Below are 18,102 nucleotides of genomic sequence, written 5' to 3' on the forward strand. Positions count from 1 at the left end.
TGGTCGTTCCATGAGCTGGCGCAATTGAATTGAAGTCAATATGGGATTTTCAGCTCCAACATATAGGAAACAGCACATCATCTCCTGTTTGAGTCAGGAAAATTGTTGATCGCGTTCAATTGAACCCAGAATGTTAAAAACATTACTTGATACTATAGCAAACAATATTGTAGAAGGTTGTATGATGATTAAAATTGATAATGTTGGTGTTTTAACTAGCGTTGGGCAAATTTGACCAGAACATCGATGTTACTGAATCGATTCAAATTCAATATGTTGAATCGATTCACCGAATAAATCGAATCATTGGAATCGATGTTTTTGAATCGATTCAAATGTCAAACTGATAAAAAAATTACAAAAACAAGTTTTCAAAATAAGACCAACTGAAAAAGCATATTATTGTATAATTCCTCCGATTGAAAAACATTTGAAATTAAAAGTTATACGTTGAACACTTCAAGGCTGATTCAAAACTATGTCAACTCATTAAACAATTCTAATTAATTACATCATTTTGAATCGAGACAAAACATCGAATGAAGAAAATCGATTCACTCGATTTTGAGTGCTCCTAACATCGATTCAAAAAATCGATTAATCGGAACAAAAAAATCGATTTTCCGAACATCGATTCAAAATCGCCCATCGCTAGTTTTAACTATCTGAAGTAGATTTGCAATATTGCTTAGTATTCCTTCAACTTTGCTGGGTGGTAGCCACCATGCGCATCATAGCCACCTATGACGTTGGGCGAGCTGCGGCACAAGGTGCATGCACATATGTGATTGTACGGGAGTGCTGATCTAAGTCTAACTTTCAACAACTGGAAGCTTAATGAAAATGAGCTTAAATCCAGATACAACCTTCGGCAACTATGTTCATTAGCGTATCAACTAGTGAATTTGCCATTCTGGGCCCAATTGAACACGATTAACTAGTGTACGAGACGAAACAGTGACACAGGGTCAATTTTCAATATACAGTCGACTCTCCACAACTCGATGTTCTATAACTCGATATACTCTATAAGTCGATGGATTTTTCGGTCCCTTCAAATTTCCATACATCGTGCTCTCCATAAGTCGATATTTCTATAACTCGATATCTCCACTAGTCGATGTCACGTGAGAGGGAAATTTCTCTCCATAAGTCGATATCTATTTTAAATTCTTTTTATTTGGGAAAACGTGGTCTAATTCTTGTTTAGAGATGAAAAAAATACTTGCAAGTTATAATACAAGTTGAAAAATATGAAAATAAAAAAAATATTGTCAGCTAAAATAATGTGATTTTTTCGAGCATTTCGAAAATAGTTTTCAAATAATAGTTTGTAGAGTACAATCAACAAAATAATATCTTGAAAACTTATTCAAACAGACTCAAGTCAAAAAAGTATATAAACTTGCTTTATCGATTCTACGTGTTTCGCAGACGAAATTCTACACATTTTGCTCTAAACCAACTCGATTTTTCACTTTTAGAACGTTTACTTTCCGGATTTACAAAACGACGAAAGTAAGATTTACAACTTTCGCTACCTAACCACTACTTTCGCCGCTCCGCTGTATGGAGAGATAAAGTGACTTAACCACGAATCGAAACAAAACACTACTTGAGTTGATTTTACACTGGTAGAAAAACGTCGAAAGTAACTGAATAAATCGGCTTATCATTTTGTAATAAAATTTCTGTGGGAAATAACAGGAACTCCCTAGTTTTTGAATGCGAGCTTATTGTATGCAAAATTTAAGCTATGTACACGGCGAAAAAATGTCAAAAAGGTGATTCATTTTAAAAACAGTTTTAGAAGACAGGTTGTGATTCTTCTGAATTAATTTTCTCAAACCCGTATGGAAGTTACTTACGTCGATTTGAAAAAGTAATCGAGATATTACTTTCTTACAGAGGTGAACATTTACGTATTAGAAAAACAGAAATTTGTTCCTTCGATTTTGTGATTTTTTGTTTCGGTACATTCTATAACTCGATAATTCTATAAGTCGATGGTCCCTTGAATATCGAGTTATGGAGAGTCGACTGTATTTGAGACGAATATTCCATACAAACTTTGAATTGAATGCGCCAGCTGGGGGAGCAACCAAATGAGTTGAAATTTTGAGAGAGCTTTTTTCTTACCCCAAGGCACATATCTAGGGGGTGCCCCGTTGAATTTTACAACTTTTTTGTTTAAGGGCCAGTCTAATCACACTCTTCGAAGGGTATATAAAGCGGAACCTTTCAATTAGAATCCTTTCCTGAAATCAAGTTAAGAATGGCAACTGTAAAAAAAACGAATACTTTATCACTTCTCGATAGTGACAAAGTAATACGACATGCACTAAACAAAGGACACGGGATATACTACAATAGATCAAATATTGGTCGCAGTGGTTTATGTTCCGAACAGAAAAAAAAGGTGTGCATTGGAAAATTTCGGAAAACCCACTGTATTGACGCAGGAGGAGACTTTTATTGTAAACTTGGATAATTGATAGCGCAAAGGTTGGCTTCCCAGTTGATGGACAATGATTCAAGTTCCAGTTGTCTAGCAAAAAAGCCCGTTCTATTATCCAAATATCCAGTACGTATGGCGGCAAATCAATAAAAAATAATTAATCGCGAGAGATCAACGATACATCTCCCGAACTAATTGATGCTTTCCATGGATTCGATGAAGCTTCAGTGGAAAGTAAGGGTCCATCCATTAAGGCAGCCCCTATGTAACCTACAGCTTGAAATATTATTGGAAAATAGCACATCACTGCTAAAAACTCGTCAAGTTCATCAGAAAATCCTCCACTTCCAGCTGACAACATGCACAACAAAGAAGATTTTCTTTAAAAAAGCTTCCAAATTGTGTGATTTCGAATCGTTCATGACCATCAGCAGTGTATACGAGCATCGAATTTTGATAGTTACTCAAAGAGATGGAACAAAATAAGAAAAATAAGAAACAGAAACAACAATAAATTAAAAAAAGTTTAAGAATTAAAAAAAAAAACAAAAGAATAAATTATATAAAGCAACGTACGAAAACAAATAAGCATAAGCTACGACTGCAAACTATATTTCTCAGATTGTAATCTTGTGAATTTATAATAAAAATTAAGAACAGAGTAAATCACTTGTTCGCGCCAACGCGAAGTTTCCGTTTGTATGTGTGTCCCTCACACCCCTGTCCCTACTAATCTCGAGCCGCCGCGAGTATATCGGCCTCCCAATACCAAACTAACAACCACCCCAAATAACTCACACACACGCACCACGTCGTTAGTTTTGCTTCCCCTTTCCATCCTTCCGAGCGACATGATCGAATATATACCTGTACGCAGTCAAGCCGACCAACCATCCATCCCAGCTATGTATTGCGTGAAGACACCCGCCCGAGCATCGTTCGCTCAGTAATACATAGCATGCAGTGGAAATTTCCACCATCGTCCCCACACCGCTGCGCATGCAAAGTTGTTGTTTACCTACAGCCTATTTAAGAAACTTGCATGCGCAAGATTCCATTCAGTTTCTTTCCAACCATTATATTATTAACCTCGATAGAAATACAGTAGTTAAGTTAAAGTGAACCATACCGCCTTTCCCTCCACCAGTGGAAACCAAACAGCCTTTTCCAAGGCTAGAGTTGTTAAGTGCCCCCCCCAGTCGAGCTATCGGTCCTGTGCCCTGTTGCTCCCGGCAACAGGTTGGCGGATGATCAACCGATCTTGCCGTCCCCGCTCACCCGAGCAAAGTCCCAGTTGCACGCCGCAACATTTGGTCCAATCGAACCGGATAGAGGATCCAGTTCCGTGGAAGCTGCAACCGCAGCCGTGTGTGTGTCGTCAATCAGCCGATTGAGACAATCCCTCCCAATTGCTATCGCCGATAGCAATCAGCATTCCTACCGAGAGGATTGCTGTAGTTCCTGCCCCGGTAGCTCGACCCAGGAGAAAAGAAAGAATATTCCTGGTTTCCATTGGCGGAGAGGAAACGAAATTCTCCAAGCGAAGTAGTGAAGATCAGTGCCAGTGAAAAAGTCCGAATTATTCCAATTCCCCGAAAGTAAGACGCGCGCGTGTGAAGTGTGTTCCTGCTCTGAAATGGCAGAAGTGGAAAGACTATTTGCCGAACGTAGCCTTGTTGAGGCAAGAGTGAAGCAGCTCCAGGAGAAACTAAATGCGAGAGATGATGCAATTCGACCCAGTTTGGCACGAGTGAAACAATACGACAACGAACTGCAGTGCTATTACAAGAAGTACCAGAGAGTGTATGGCGAGTTGCTGTCTGCATTCCCAGCCGAAAGGTTTGCAGAGTTGGATGCAGATTGCGAGCGCTTCGAGGAAATCCATTTCGATGCCTGCGTATTGGTGGAAACCTTGTTGCTTTCCTTTCCGACCACCGATAACAGGTATCAGCACAGCCGAGCGTCCCCATCCAGCTATTTCCCTGCGACCACTGTGCCACGCTGGCGCACCCCGCTCGTACGTAGTCGATCCCCGAGCCCAACGACGGAACAATCCGTTCCGATTCCAGACGTGATGGAGGAGAAAAACACGTCGCCACTGAGAAAGCATTCCCCAGAGAAGCAACTGTACCCAGTCCAAGCCAACGAAGTGAAGGTGAGTTCGAGTGCCATCAAGCCAATTCTGTCCGTGCAGCCACCAAGCGCTGAAGGTTCCGCGAAATTGAATCCTGAGTGTGGACCAGCCCTGGTCCGTTCCGAGGGTGATCTCGCCGAGGTCATCCAATGCAAGTCGGCACCCACGCCGATTGTACCGCCTTCTGATGTTCCAACACTTCAGAAGTTCCCCTGTGAAGAGAGAGTGGCTAGCGCTGAAGCTTTTGCCAAGAAGCCGAAACCTGTGTGTGGATCAGCCCTGGTCCGTTCCGAGGGTGATCTCGCCGAGGTCATCCAGGGCAAGTCGGTACCCACGCCGATTGTCCCGCCTTCTGATGTGCCAACACTTCAGAAGTACCCCCGTGAAGAGAGTGTGCCAACCAAAAATGAGCAACCCGCCCATCGAGAAGAAGATTCCACCCACCGTGGAAAAGTGCCAACGTGGTCTGAAGAGGTGACAACCGTTGCCTACGAAGACACGTCCAACCCTCCGTGCAAGCTGAGAAAGCATCCTTCTAATCCAGCAAAGACGACCCCAGAGGATTTCCATGTCGGCAATAAGTCAACCCAATTTGTCGACAGCCTAAGCAACATTCCATCCTGTGAAGCGACGAACCCGATTCCAGTTCCAATCAACCTGGTTGGAATTCATCCGAAGTCGACGCCGTTCCAGAGAGCTACCGGATGTGGTGCGTTACCGAAATCATTCCTAATGCCACCCAGTTTCCATCCACCGCCCAGGTTGGCATCGATGCCAACTGACGTGCCCAAGATATTCCAGAATCCAGCAGCAAGTTCCCAGTCGTTCCAGTGCGCAACCGGTTCCCGTCCGGTGCTCCAGCGGTTCCATTGTGTGGCTGGATACCGCTCAAATCCCAACGAGTTCCCGAGGGCGATCGGATTGTGTCTGGTCGCGATACGATTCCCTTGTAGGACCAGATTCCGTCCAGCGATTCCATCCCGGTTGGTCGGATTCCATCCAACGCCGCAGCGATTCCCGTGTGTGGCCGGATCCATTTCGGCATTGAAGCATTCCTCCAACTTGACCGAATCTGATTCGGTAGTTAAGCCTTTGCAGCGTGTGGCAAGATTCCGTCAAGCTTCGAAGCAGCTATCCCGTTTGACCGGATTCCGTCGAACGCCCCAGCGATTCCCGTGTGTGGCCGGATCCATTCCGGCATTGAAGTATTCTTCCAGCTTGACCGGATCCAATTCGATAGAGAAGCCTTTCCAACGTGTGTTCCCAGATGTGGCCGGATTTCCTCCGGTAATGAAGCAGCCGTCCAGTGTGATGGGATACCAGCCGGTGTCCCAGAGATTTCCAGCCGCAAGCGTGTTCCATTTGGTGGCTAAGAAGTTCCAGTATGTGGCCAGAATCCATCCGATTCGTGAGCAGCCATCTTCTGCGGCCGGACCACGTTCGGTTCTGAAACGATTCCCGCCTAGTGTCGAATCCCATCCGGCACCAGAGAAGCCTCCAGTTGTGACCGGTATTCCTCCTCCGGATGTGACCGGTATTCCTCCTCCGGTTCCCAAGCCTCCGGATGTGACCGGTATTCCTCCTCCGGTCCCCAAGCCTCCAGATGTGACCGGTATTCCTCCTCCGGTTCCCAAGTCGTTTCGGTTGCCAATCGAAATGAATCCAGTGCTGATGTTCCTGCTGCCGACCGGTATCCTTCCGGTATCCAAGCAAGCCCTGCCGTCCATCGAAATACCTGCGAGTTTCAAGCCGGTTCTGATGCCAGCCGGCATCCCTCCGATGGTTAAGCCACAGATGAGCGAGATGTGTCCAGCGAAGCACCCGTGTCCAGTGTCAACCAGAAGCCATCCGGTATCCAAGTGGTTGCGGTGTCCAACCACGATTCCACCGATAGCGAGGTCAATCCCGACGATAGCCGGAATCCATCCGGCGAAAGAGCCAACCCCGATGCCCACCGGAAAACGTCCGGTATTGAGCGAAGCCCCGAACCAGAGATTGACCGAGAAGATGATGCCGCCAGTCAACCCGACTGGTGGTTCCAAGCAACCCCATACCATGTCCCTGTCGGAGAAACCACCAGATGAAGCCCCCATGCGACGTCGAGCCAGCAAAGCCATCCCGGAGTGCGTGTCCCGTACGCATCCACCCGAAGATGTTCATCAAGTGGTAAGCAAGCTTTCGATTTGTGGTGTGTGCCTAATCCCTATCCTGGCTCAAAGTGGTTTCCCCAGTCCACCATTGAATAGTCCCACTCAAAACCGATATTGTTCTTGATGAGTTTTCCGTCCTTCCTGTCGTCAATGAGTTTTCCTTATCGCCAATTTCCATCTCTCCGAGTAAGATTTGAATCCATATGAGTTTTCCACCGATTGAATCCCATAATACAGTCCACCATTGAAGAGCCCTACATGAAATGATAATCCTTCCTTTTCCCTTGTTGAGTTGATTTCCATTGCCTACTTGAGTAATGTCGTATCTAGTAGAATATGACCCTGTGAAGTGTTTGCCAATTAATTCCAAAATTCCAAGTTTGATATGACATTATGTGATCCGTGATTCCCTCTACTTTGATCAAGATGTTAGTCCATATGAATTTTCCTCCCATTGAGTTTTTGATCGTTGAAATCCTTCCCTACCAAGTTGTATGATGTATGATACCGTGCCCACTAAGAGAGTGTAGCCGATTCCCTCAAGTTACCAATGTTCCATTTCGTGACAGTTAGATAGCGTCGTAACCAACCTTTTATCCAACCTTGAATTTCCATCTGAAAGTTGTGTCCTCCTTAGTTTGCCACGATTCCTATCCAGTGTTTGTTAAGCTCTTTCACCGAGTCAAAATAGATCGCCAATCCTTATTGAAGCTTATGTGTCCACAATGCCTAATAGTATCCAGTTATCCAAATACAGTCCACAAGTATTGATACATCCGTGTAAATCCCCAACATTTGAGTTAGTATGGCAGTCTACCATAAACTGCCCACCAATGTGCCCTTTGTGTAAGAGATTGAAAATTCCTTGCAGTGCCTGAAGAAGAATTCTCTTTTCCCTCGATTATTTCCCCACCCACCAAGATTGAACTATTTCAGAAGTGTGCAAAGAGTTGCTGCCTAAAGTGTGTCGCTGATATACCTTACTGTTTCCTGAAATTAGATTCTTGATATCCTGTGAGTCAAGCAGTTCCCTCCGCAAATCAGTCCGTAGTTCCTTCCATCCCTTTGAGATTATCTGTTAAGCCGTAGTAAGTTAATGTTTCCATCCTACCAATCCTAGAGTTGACTTGCTGAGTTCCCCCTTTCCGAGCATGTTTGTCGTAATAAGCCAGTCTTGAATTCACCATCCCTTTCCCTTTTCGGCCAGAGTCTATAAGTTTTTAAGAAATGGAAGCCTTTGAAATGTTATCTTTCCACCCTGACAGTTCTTATGAGTCGAGTCCCTGAGTTCCCCATCACCGTGAATTTTGTAGTCATACCAAGTCCTCCATTGAACCCATCCCTTTACCTCTTTTGGCCGGGGAGTATGTTCGCGCCAACGCGAAGTTTCCGTTTGTATGTGTGTCCCTCACACCCCTGTCCCTACTAATCTCGAGCCGCCGCGAGTATATCGGCCTCCAATACCAAACTAACAACCACCCCAAATAACTCACACACACGCACCACGTCGTTAGTTTTGCTTCCCCTTTCCATCCTTCCGAGCGACATGATCGAATATATACCTGTACGCAGTCAAGCCGACCAACCATCCATCCCAGCTATGTATTGCGTGAAGACACCCGCCCGAGCATCGTTCGCTCAGTAATACATAGCATGCAGTGGAAATTTCCACCATCGTCCCCACACCGCTGCGCATGCAAAGTTGTTGTTTACCTACAGCCTATTTAAGAAACTTGCATGCGCAAGATTCCATTCAGTTTCTTTCCAACCATTATATTATTAACCTCGATAGAAATACAGTAGTTAAGTTAAAGTGAACCATACCGCCTTTCCCTCCACCAGTGGAAACCAAACAGCCTTTTCCAAGGCTAGAGTTGTTAAGTGCCCCCCCCAGTCGAGCTATCGGTCCTGTGCCCTGTTGCTCCCGGCAACAGGTTGGCGGATGATCAACCGATCTTGCCGTCCCCGCTCACCCGAGCAAAGTCCCAGTTGCACGCCGCAACATCACTATTTGTGGCCACTCTATGTTTGGGGTGGTTGAACAAATTAAATTGAAATTCACTGAAAAAATCTTGACGAAACTCATATTAGTTGTACCTTTTTTATTTAATACAAAACCAGTAAAAAAGTAAAATTATTCAGAGCAAACAAGCAATTTAAGGCATGCGCAAAGTTAGGCACATCATGCGCAAAGTTAGGAACAATTAAGATTTTGTGCGCAATGTTAGGCACAAAGTATTGCATCCCCTTTTTTTTCAAATATTTTATGAATTATTTTTATTTTTTTTAAATCATGTGTTCTACTGAAGGGTTAAAAGCCTATCGTTGGCAGAAGTTTGAATAAAAAAATAAGTATTTTAGCCTTATTTAAAGCAAAAATAAGATAATAATTTCTTAACTGCGCAAAGTTTGGTGAGTACACGGTATTTTAAAAAATCAACAAATTTTTGCAATAAAAGTTGTCAGCATGTATTAGTATACCAAAATGGATTGTATTTGAATGAAATTCATCTGATTTCAGTTTATATATTATTTATAAAAAAACATTTTAGGCTGTTTAAGGCGGTAAATATGAGTTTAATAAAGATTTTATTATGGCAATTCGAAAAATACTTCTTAGCTGCCACGGTTTAATATGTTGTCGTACTATAGTACAAAGAAAACAACAAGCTAATGAAAATTAATTAATTCAAATTAGTGCTGTATATAGGACCTCATACTTATGATTAGCGGTGAATGGCGCCCTAAACATGTACCATATTCGGTTCCATTATACATTTTTCACTTTTCAACATTTTTCCTACAAAAACAAATGTTTTATCTTGCGTCTAGCGCAAGAACAGTTTTGACAGTTTTTAACATGTTGAAATATTGTTAAATGAGCGGTGAATGGCGTCCTTACGGTATTTGTATATTGTCAACCAATTTAATCAAGTTATATCCACTGCACTTGAAGAGTACACCACAAAAATTAAAAATGACTTAAAATCTTGCCCTAGGAGTTTCTTCACTTATGCTAAAACTAAGATGAAGTCTAACAAATTTCCATCTAAAATGTCATTGGATAATAAAGCAGCAGATAATCAAGATGACATTGGCAATATTTTTGCTGTTTTTTTTTTCCAAGAGACTTATACAAAGTTATCGGATAATAACCGTGAAACCTTCCTTAGCCGAGTGGTTAGAGTCTGCAGCTACAAAGCAACGCCATGCTGAAGGTGTCTGGGTTCGATTCCCGGTCGGTCCAGGATCTTTTCGTAATGGAAATTCCCTTGACTTCCCTGGGCATAGAGAGTATCATCGTACCTGCCACACGATACACGAATGCGAAAATGGCCACTTTGGCATAGAAAGCTCTCAGTTAATAACTGTGGAAGTGGTCATAACACTAAGCTGAGAAGCAGGCTCTGTCCCAATGAGGACGTTAATGCCAAGAAGAAGAAGAATAAGACCGTGATTTTGAACACTTTTCCAGTTTTCCTGATTTTACAACCGATGTCGGCGTTAGTCAAATACAGGTACAGGACACTTGAACAGGATTGAAGAATTTAGATTCCACCAAATGATCAGGGTCTGACAGAATCCCACCTGTTTTACTGAAAAACTTAGCCAATGAATTTACAGCACCATTATTTTGGCTGTTCAACATGTCACTTGAAAAGGGCAGATTTCCAAAAGAATGGAAAAGGTTATTTCTCATACCCATTTACAAATCTGGTAAAAATTCTGATATTCGAAATTATCGTGGAATTGCTATTGTTTCATCCATTCCAAAACTATTTGAATCAATTATATTTAGCCAAATAAAACATAGAATAACGAATGCACAACATGGTTTCTATAAAGGTCGTTCTACTACAACGAATCTTTTGGAATTTGTAAATTACACTTTAAATGCAATGGATAGAAGTAACCACGTCGAATCACTTTACATCGACTTTAGTAAGGCATTTGACAGATTAGATATTCCTATGTTGATTCTCAAGTTAAATAAAATGGGAATTGCAGGAGTCTCATCCTTAACTGGATTGAATCGTATTTAACAGATCGCCAACAAATAGGGTAGGTGTACCAGCTATGGACATAGTGGTTCCCTATTTCGCCATACGTAATAACTTTAATGTCTTTAAATTTTGAAAAATTTTGTGTGTTGTAGAAGTTAAGATTTAAGATATATCTTGATGCTAAAACATTCAAAAGATTTAAAATGTGAAAGTTGTCAAAATTCCACATATGGCCATAACTGGTACACTTTCCCTAGTAAGATTTGAAGGAAAACTGTCTAAACCTGTTCATGTTACATCAGGAGTTTCACAAAGTTCACATTTAGGTCCATTGTTATTTATATTGATTGTTAATGATATATCATATGTGATTAAACATTTATGCTGACGATATAAAACATTCTATAGAAATCAATAGCAAAAAAGACAGCGAAATTTATCTGAATGAAGTTAGTTTATTTGAATAAATTTGTCAGACAACTTCAATTGTGCTGAAATTGTAGGAAAAATGTTTTTTTTTAGAATCTTGACAAATTTTATATCATATAGGCGACAGCAAATCAGAATTTGCTTATTCAATTTCCAAATTATCAGAAACATAACCCAACTTTTATTCGTCATTGGTTTTTTTAAATTTCATCCAAGACCCAGATAGCCGTAGCAGTAAACGCACAGCTATTTAGCAAGAGCAAGCTGAAGGTCGTGAGTTCGAATCCCACCGGTCATCTTTTCGTAATGGAAATTTTCTAAATTTCCCTGGTCATAGAGTAACTTCATGCTTGGCTTACGATACACACATGTAAAATGGTCAGTTGGCCAAGAAAGCTCTCATTTAATAACTGTGAAGGTGCTTATAAGAACACAAAGCTGAGAAGCAGGCTCTGTCCTAAAGGGGACGTCATGCCAGAAAGCAGAAGAATCTCATCTAGTGGTTGAAACTTTATAGGTCGATGTTTATTCTGTTGTCTGGTGCTTTATCGTTCCCACCATTCTTCAAAGTTTCGAAGTGCTCTCTCCACCTAGCACCCAGCACATTGTGTTGCCTGTCAGCAAGTTACTTTCAATGACGTTGCACAGGACGGAAGACTCGCTGCATCTCTGAACGGTTACTACCACTTCTTGATGGATTGAATCAAATAGATATTGATCACACTTATCCACTCGTCCAGCTGGTGGTGGTGGTGGTGATGGTATTCAACGGCAACACCCTTACAGTTCTTCAGCTTGCTTATAGCCCTTTTAACTTCTCCTATGGTCGATCAATCCACAGTTCGACCGGTATAACCCATGCTCCATCGCATTTCCCCACACGATGTATATGGCGAGCACTGGTAAGGTATTGTGCCGCGCGCTGTTGGCCGTTGCATAAAATCTCCGCAAATCTTGCTTCAACTATCACACTTCTCAGGGTACCGGCCAAGTAGCATACGGCACCTGGCGGGGTATTCTTCACGTTTGTCAATCTCTGGCACTCCTCATCGAACATGTCGTTTCGTCTCCGTCGTAATATATTATAATACTCGCTAGAATGAACTGTATCCAAACGGAATAATGCCATATGGTGTGCTGTATTCTCATTTCAGGAAGCTATAATTTCGATGAGCAGAACGCCAAGCATGCAGTAATAGATGTAATCGAAAAGTTTATCTGTGGTGACAATTCGCAATCATTTTTGGAACGACTAAAGCTGGAGGACAATGTGGCATCGGTCTGTGGACGAGTGTTCAAGATTGGCGAACCAACATACAGTTGTCGAGAGTGCAGTAAGTTTTACTATTATTGTATTTGTTTATATTATTATAACCTATTATAACTACAGTTAAACTGAATTTTACGGCTTTGTTTAACTAATACTGATCTATTTTAAGGTGAAGATGAATCGAAGCCAAACCTCAAATTTTCAAGAGCACGAATCTGGAGAACCAAATATCCGCTTAAGCTGAAAACTTAATCGCTGGAGGTGACCAATCGATTAGGTTTCAGCTCAAACGGGTGTTCGGTTCTCCAGATTTGTGCTCTTGAAAATTTGAGGTATGGCTTCGATTCTTTTTCACCTTACAACCGTACCCCGACTGCTATCCAGTCAGGCAGCATCCATTTATTACGTAACGCTAATATTGGAAATTTTTGACCCCCCTCCCCCCCTCCGTAACGCTTTTTGTATGAAAAATTTCAAATTTTTGTATGAGCCGTAACGCTTTAGCATACTCCCCCTCCCCCTAGAGCGTAACGTAATTTGTGGATGCCGCCTCAGCAAGTACCTATTTACTGTTCGATAATAAACGAACCTGTTTTAAAAGTTTTTGATCGTTGATTTGCGCATAATCACTTTTGCATGTGCCTTTCGTACCTTGCGTAAGTTTATCCACAGAGTTTTACTTCTAGAGTGTTTTTTTACGTTCCAGGTATGGATCCGACATGTGTGCTTTGTTCGTCGTGCTTTAAAAAATCGTCTCATAGATTGCACAAATACAAAATGTCGACATCCGGTGGCGGTGGCTGTTGTGATTGCGGAGATCACGAAGCATGGAAGCGAGATCCTTCCTGTGAGGAGCATGCAGTAAGTACTTTTATAATAGGCTACATATGGTTCATACTCGTAAGTTACCCAGGATGGCCCACCTTTGTATGGAATTAGCCAAACTAAACCAAATTACCAATTTTTCAACAGGAGTGATTCTCGTTGAAACCATGCCACCATCGGTCGAATTGCTCGTAGAAGGCTTTGTAGTTATCCAAGCATTACCAAGTTTGTGCCTGATTTGCGATCATGGGATATCCAAAATTTGACGATGACTTGTGAGATGTCTGGCGTTTCATATAATGGTGCTATAATGCCGTTCGGTATACAGTCGTTTGACATAATGTTATTTGGCATCTCTAACCCTCTAATCCCCAAATTTTTATTTTTGATCTAAATATCATTTTCAGTTATATTAAATTGTTCTAAACACGTTTTGGGCAATGATTTATTTTTGTTCGCAAATCTACAAATTTTGGTTTTTGATTTTTATAATTTTTATTTTTAATCATCCCTATTCTTTCTCATTTTTTCTTGAAGCCTCTTATAGTTACTGGTTTTTAGCAATAATAAAAATTCAAGTTTTGAACCGAGATGAACCAGCGAAGGGCTGAAAATCTCCCTAATAAAGATAAATAATAATAATAAGTTTTGAACGGCACTTTAAAAATATTATTTTTTTTTCTAATATATTTTTATTTTCCGTGTATTTAACGGAAAACAGGTTTGAAATTATTTTAATACCACCTAGCTCTTCTTTTGTGATAGGTTGATCATAGAAAAATATAAAAGGTACGATTTTTTATATTACACGCTCAATGAACCCCGGGCATTTATAGGTTATATTAGAAAATTGTATTCTCATAAGGTTTAAGCCAAAAATAAAAATCATAAGGTTTAAGCCAAAAATAAAATCATTTTGATTTCCGAGCTTCTACAAAATACACAAACTTCCAAAGTGTATCCTATCTAAAGGCGGGGTTGGCTATTAGAGGGTTAATAGTCGTTTAGCATAATTCTGAAAACGTTGAATTTGATCAAATTCCTTCCAAAGCAAAGGGGTATCGATAAAATGCTCGCGATCATGCATTCCATTGTCAACTATTAAGAGGACATACTGTTAATCTTCATTTGCGAAGAAAACAATTATTATTATTTATTTGGTTTTAAATCAATCAACTTGATAAAACCTCGCCAATTCACTCAATATATCGCCAATTCACTCGGTTCATGGTCGCCTGCTTCTCTCCATCCTCGACTTCGAACCACGCTCTCCAGGTCATGGTGTAGCTGGTCAATCCATTTAGCTCGCTGCGCCCGGACCGACCGGATCGGAAGCGAACACCATCTTCACAGGGCTGTTGTCTGGCATTCTTCAACATACCCTGCCCAGCGTATCCTTCCAGCTTTGGTCACGTTCTGGATACTGGGTTCGTCGTAGAGTTGGACGAGCTCGTGGTTCATCCTTCGCCGCCACACACCGTTCTCCTGTCTGGGATATCAGGAGTAGAGTAAAGTGGGGCAAAAGTTCGAGTGGGGTAAGAGTTTCTTTTTAAAATTTCTAGCTCAATTCAAAACAAATCTTATAAATTTCATTGTGGTTCAAATTCTTTTCAAGTAAGAGACTTTTACTCCAAATAACATAAAAATTGATTGAGATTCGGAAAAGTTATGGCTATTTGTTGTTTTTGGACGTGAATATTGTAATTTTTGGTCAAACTTTCGTTGCATGGAGCCAATTGAAGATAAAATCTTTTTCAATATTTTGTGTAACGCCGTTTCTAGGCCTATCATAAGGTTGCTTTGAAGTGTATTAGATTTTGCATAAATCAAGACTAACAATTCAAAAGGCCTCATCTCCAAAAAGTAAACAATGAGAAAAATGCAATCTTGTTTTGTCAAACAATAAATCAAATTTAAATTATGAATTTAAGCATTGTATGTTATTTCATCCCCCGATGGATAAACTGATTTATAGCTATGAATATTCATTACTATCATTTTAGCAAAAAATCCTGCTAAAAAAACGAGTCAAAGGAAATGAGGCTTTTATTTCACCAAAAGCTGTGCAGCCCTTTTCATTTGTGGCCATAGACGCCGGCCGACGCTGATGAGGCCTGTGAGTTGACGCCTTTGTTTACTCTAAAATGTGTTGAGGCCTTCTAGTTGTGGCTTGTTTTTTCATCATCTTCTGATGTGGCCTTTTGAAAATCATTCAAAATTGATGATGAAATAAGAAATTTGAAGTGTAGAAGAGTGTTAAGTGGTGAAGTAAAGTACATGGAGATCCCTACAGCAAGAGAAGATTCGTGCGATCGATTAAATATGTGATTGATTGAACCCTTCGTCATCCATGAACATTATGTATGTGCTACGCGAGTTTGTCGTCGAGAAAATGTATGGAAATGTTGGTTCAATTGAAATAATATTGCAATTGAACGTTGTTTTTCATTCAATTGAAACCAAATCGTGTTTTTGTTGATAATTTGTGAAGTACAGACAGGCTGACACAGGTATTATTAGGTAGTATGATACAAAATACATCAGTCTACAGGAACCCGATAATGTTCGCCGTTTAGACAACCACTGTATAAAATAATACAAGGAGCAGTCGCTCCGTAGTATAACCTGCATCTACTTAGTGAATTTGGAACGTTTTTCGCAATCTACATTGCAATTTTGATGTTTGTTTAACAGGCCTCAACTCGGTTTCCGTCAGATATAGAAATGAGGCCTTTTTGAGAAAAGGCTGCATTTGCGATGAATAACCTGGTTAGCGGAAAATGAGATGGGGCCTTTTAGAAAAATGTTATTTTTTCAACTTTTATGTATATTTTTAAATGACTAATGTATGTTTTAGTAAGAATAGGCTCTTATACACTGAAATCAGCAGAAAACCGATTTGTTTACATTTTGGACTTGAGGCCTTTTGAATTGTTGGTCTTGAAATGCTTGAAAACAATTTTTGGCCCATAGTAGGGCAAAAGTTCGAATCAGCGAGGCAAAAGTTCGACCCATGTATACAATCACGGAAAAATGTGCAAATTGCCTAAAATCCACATATTATCTTCAAATTTAGTTAAATTTGTCTGATCGTGTGAAAACTGTCACCAAAATTTTACATTTCCGCTTAGTTTTGCTAAAAACTGCTATTTTTGAGTATATTACAATTAACCCGGTTTTGGGCAATTTTTTGATGAAAATTTAGTGTGTATTTTTTGGCAAACTTAAGTTTACGGCTGGTGTAAAGTATGCCTGTCATAAAAGGATCGATATTTTGTATTTTAGCCAGCGAACTTTTGCCCCACACTAGATTCGAACTCTTGCCCCACCGGTGGGGCAAAAGTTCGAATTAGACAATCAATTTTGAAACTGTTATAACTAAAAATGGGTAAATATTTTGATACAAGTTTGTTCAGCAAAATTATAGCCAATATGTTTGTTGCGGCGTGCAACTGGGACTTTTTGCTCGGGTGAGCGGGAACGGAACGATCGGATGATCTTCCGTCCACCTGTTGCCGGGAGCAACAGGGCACAGGACCGATGGCTCGACTGGAGGGGGGACTTAACAACTCTAGCCTTCAAAAAGACTGATTGGCTTCCACTGGTGGAGGGAAAGGCGGTTTGGAACTTTACTTAAACTTCTACTATATTGTCTCTTAACTTTACAGAATGGTGGTTGAAATGAAACTGAATGGAATCTTGCGCATGCAAGTTTCTTAAATAGGCTGTAGGTAAACAACAACTTTGCATGCGCAGCGGTGTGGGGACGATGGTGGAAATTTCCACTGCATGCTATGTATTACTGAGCGAACGATGCTCGGGCGGGTGTCTTCACGCAATACATAGCTGGGATGGATGGTTGGTCGGCTTGACTGCGTACAGGTACATATTCGATCATGTCGCTCGGAAGGATGGAAAGGGGAAGCAAAACTAACGACATGGTGCGTGTGTGTAAGTTATTTGGGGTGGTTGTTAGTTTGGTATTGGAGGCCGATATACTCGCGGCGGCTCGAGATTAGTAGGGACAGGGATGTGAGGGACACACATACAAACGGAAACTTCGCGTTGGCGCGAACATACTCCCCGGCCAAAAGAGGTAAAGGGATGGGTTCAATGGAGGACTTGGTATGACTACAAAATTCACGGTGATGGGGAACTCAGGGACTCGACTCATAAGAACTGTCAGGGTGGAAAGATAACATTTCAAAGGCTTCCATTTCTTAAAAACTTATAGACTCTGGCCGGAAAGGGAAAGGGATGGTGAATTCAAGACTGGCTTATTACGACAAACATGCTCGGAAAGGGGGAACTCAGCAAGTCAACTCTAGGATTGGTAGGATGGAAACATTAACTTACTACGGCTTAACAGATAATCTCAAAGGGATGGAAGGAACTACGGACTGATTTGCGGAGGGAACTGCTTGTTTCACAAGAGTTCAGAAACCGGAATCAACACTGGATAAGGAATCGAGGCAAAATATGGAGGACACAACTTTCAGATGTAAAATTCAAGGATGGATAAAAGGTTGGTTACGACGCTATCTAACTGTCACGAAATGGGACACTAGTAACTTGAGGGAATCGGCTACACTCTCTTAGTGGGCACGGTATCATACATCATACAACTTGGGAGGGAAGGATTTCAACGATCAAAAACTCATTGGGAGGAAATTTCACATGGACTCACGGATCACAACAATATCATATCAAACTTGGAATTTGGAATTAAAGGGCAAACACTTCACAGGGATTCGTATACTACTATTTGCAATACTAGGTACTCACATTAGGATAAGGAATCAACATTAGGGAAACAAACTCGGTAAGGCACA

At 41.1% G+C, this 18,102-nt stretch overlaps 1 protein-coding gene across 1 annotated transcript in view; it reads left to right on the forward strand.

Annotated features, from left to right (window-relative positions):
• LOC5571583 (E3 ubiquitin-protein ligase UBR1) overlaps positions 1-18,102 on the forward strand; it is an 84,083-nt gene that overhangs the window by 15,029 nt on the left and 50,952 nt on the right. Inside the window, exons 3-4 of the mRNA XM_021851835.1 lie at positions 12,330-12,509; positions 13,152-13,306. Of these exons, the coding sequence (XP_021707527.1) occupies positions 12,330-12,509; positions 13,152-13,306 (335 nt within the window). The remainder of the gene's footprint in view (positions 1-12,329; positions 12,510-13,151; positions 13,307-18,102) is intronic.

This window comes from Aedes aegypti, chromosome 1 (genome assembly GCF_002204515.2).
Source record: "Aedes aegypti strain LVP_AGWG chromosome 1, AaegL5.0 Primary Assembly, whole genome shotgun sequence".
NCBI lineage: Eukaryota > Metazoa > Arthropoda > Insecta > Diptera > Culicidae > Aedes > Aedes aegypti.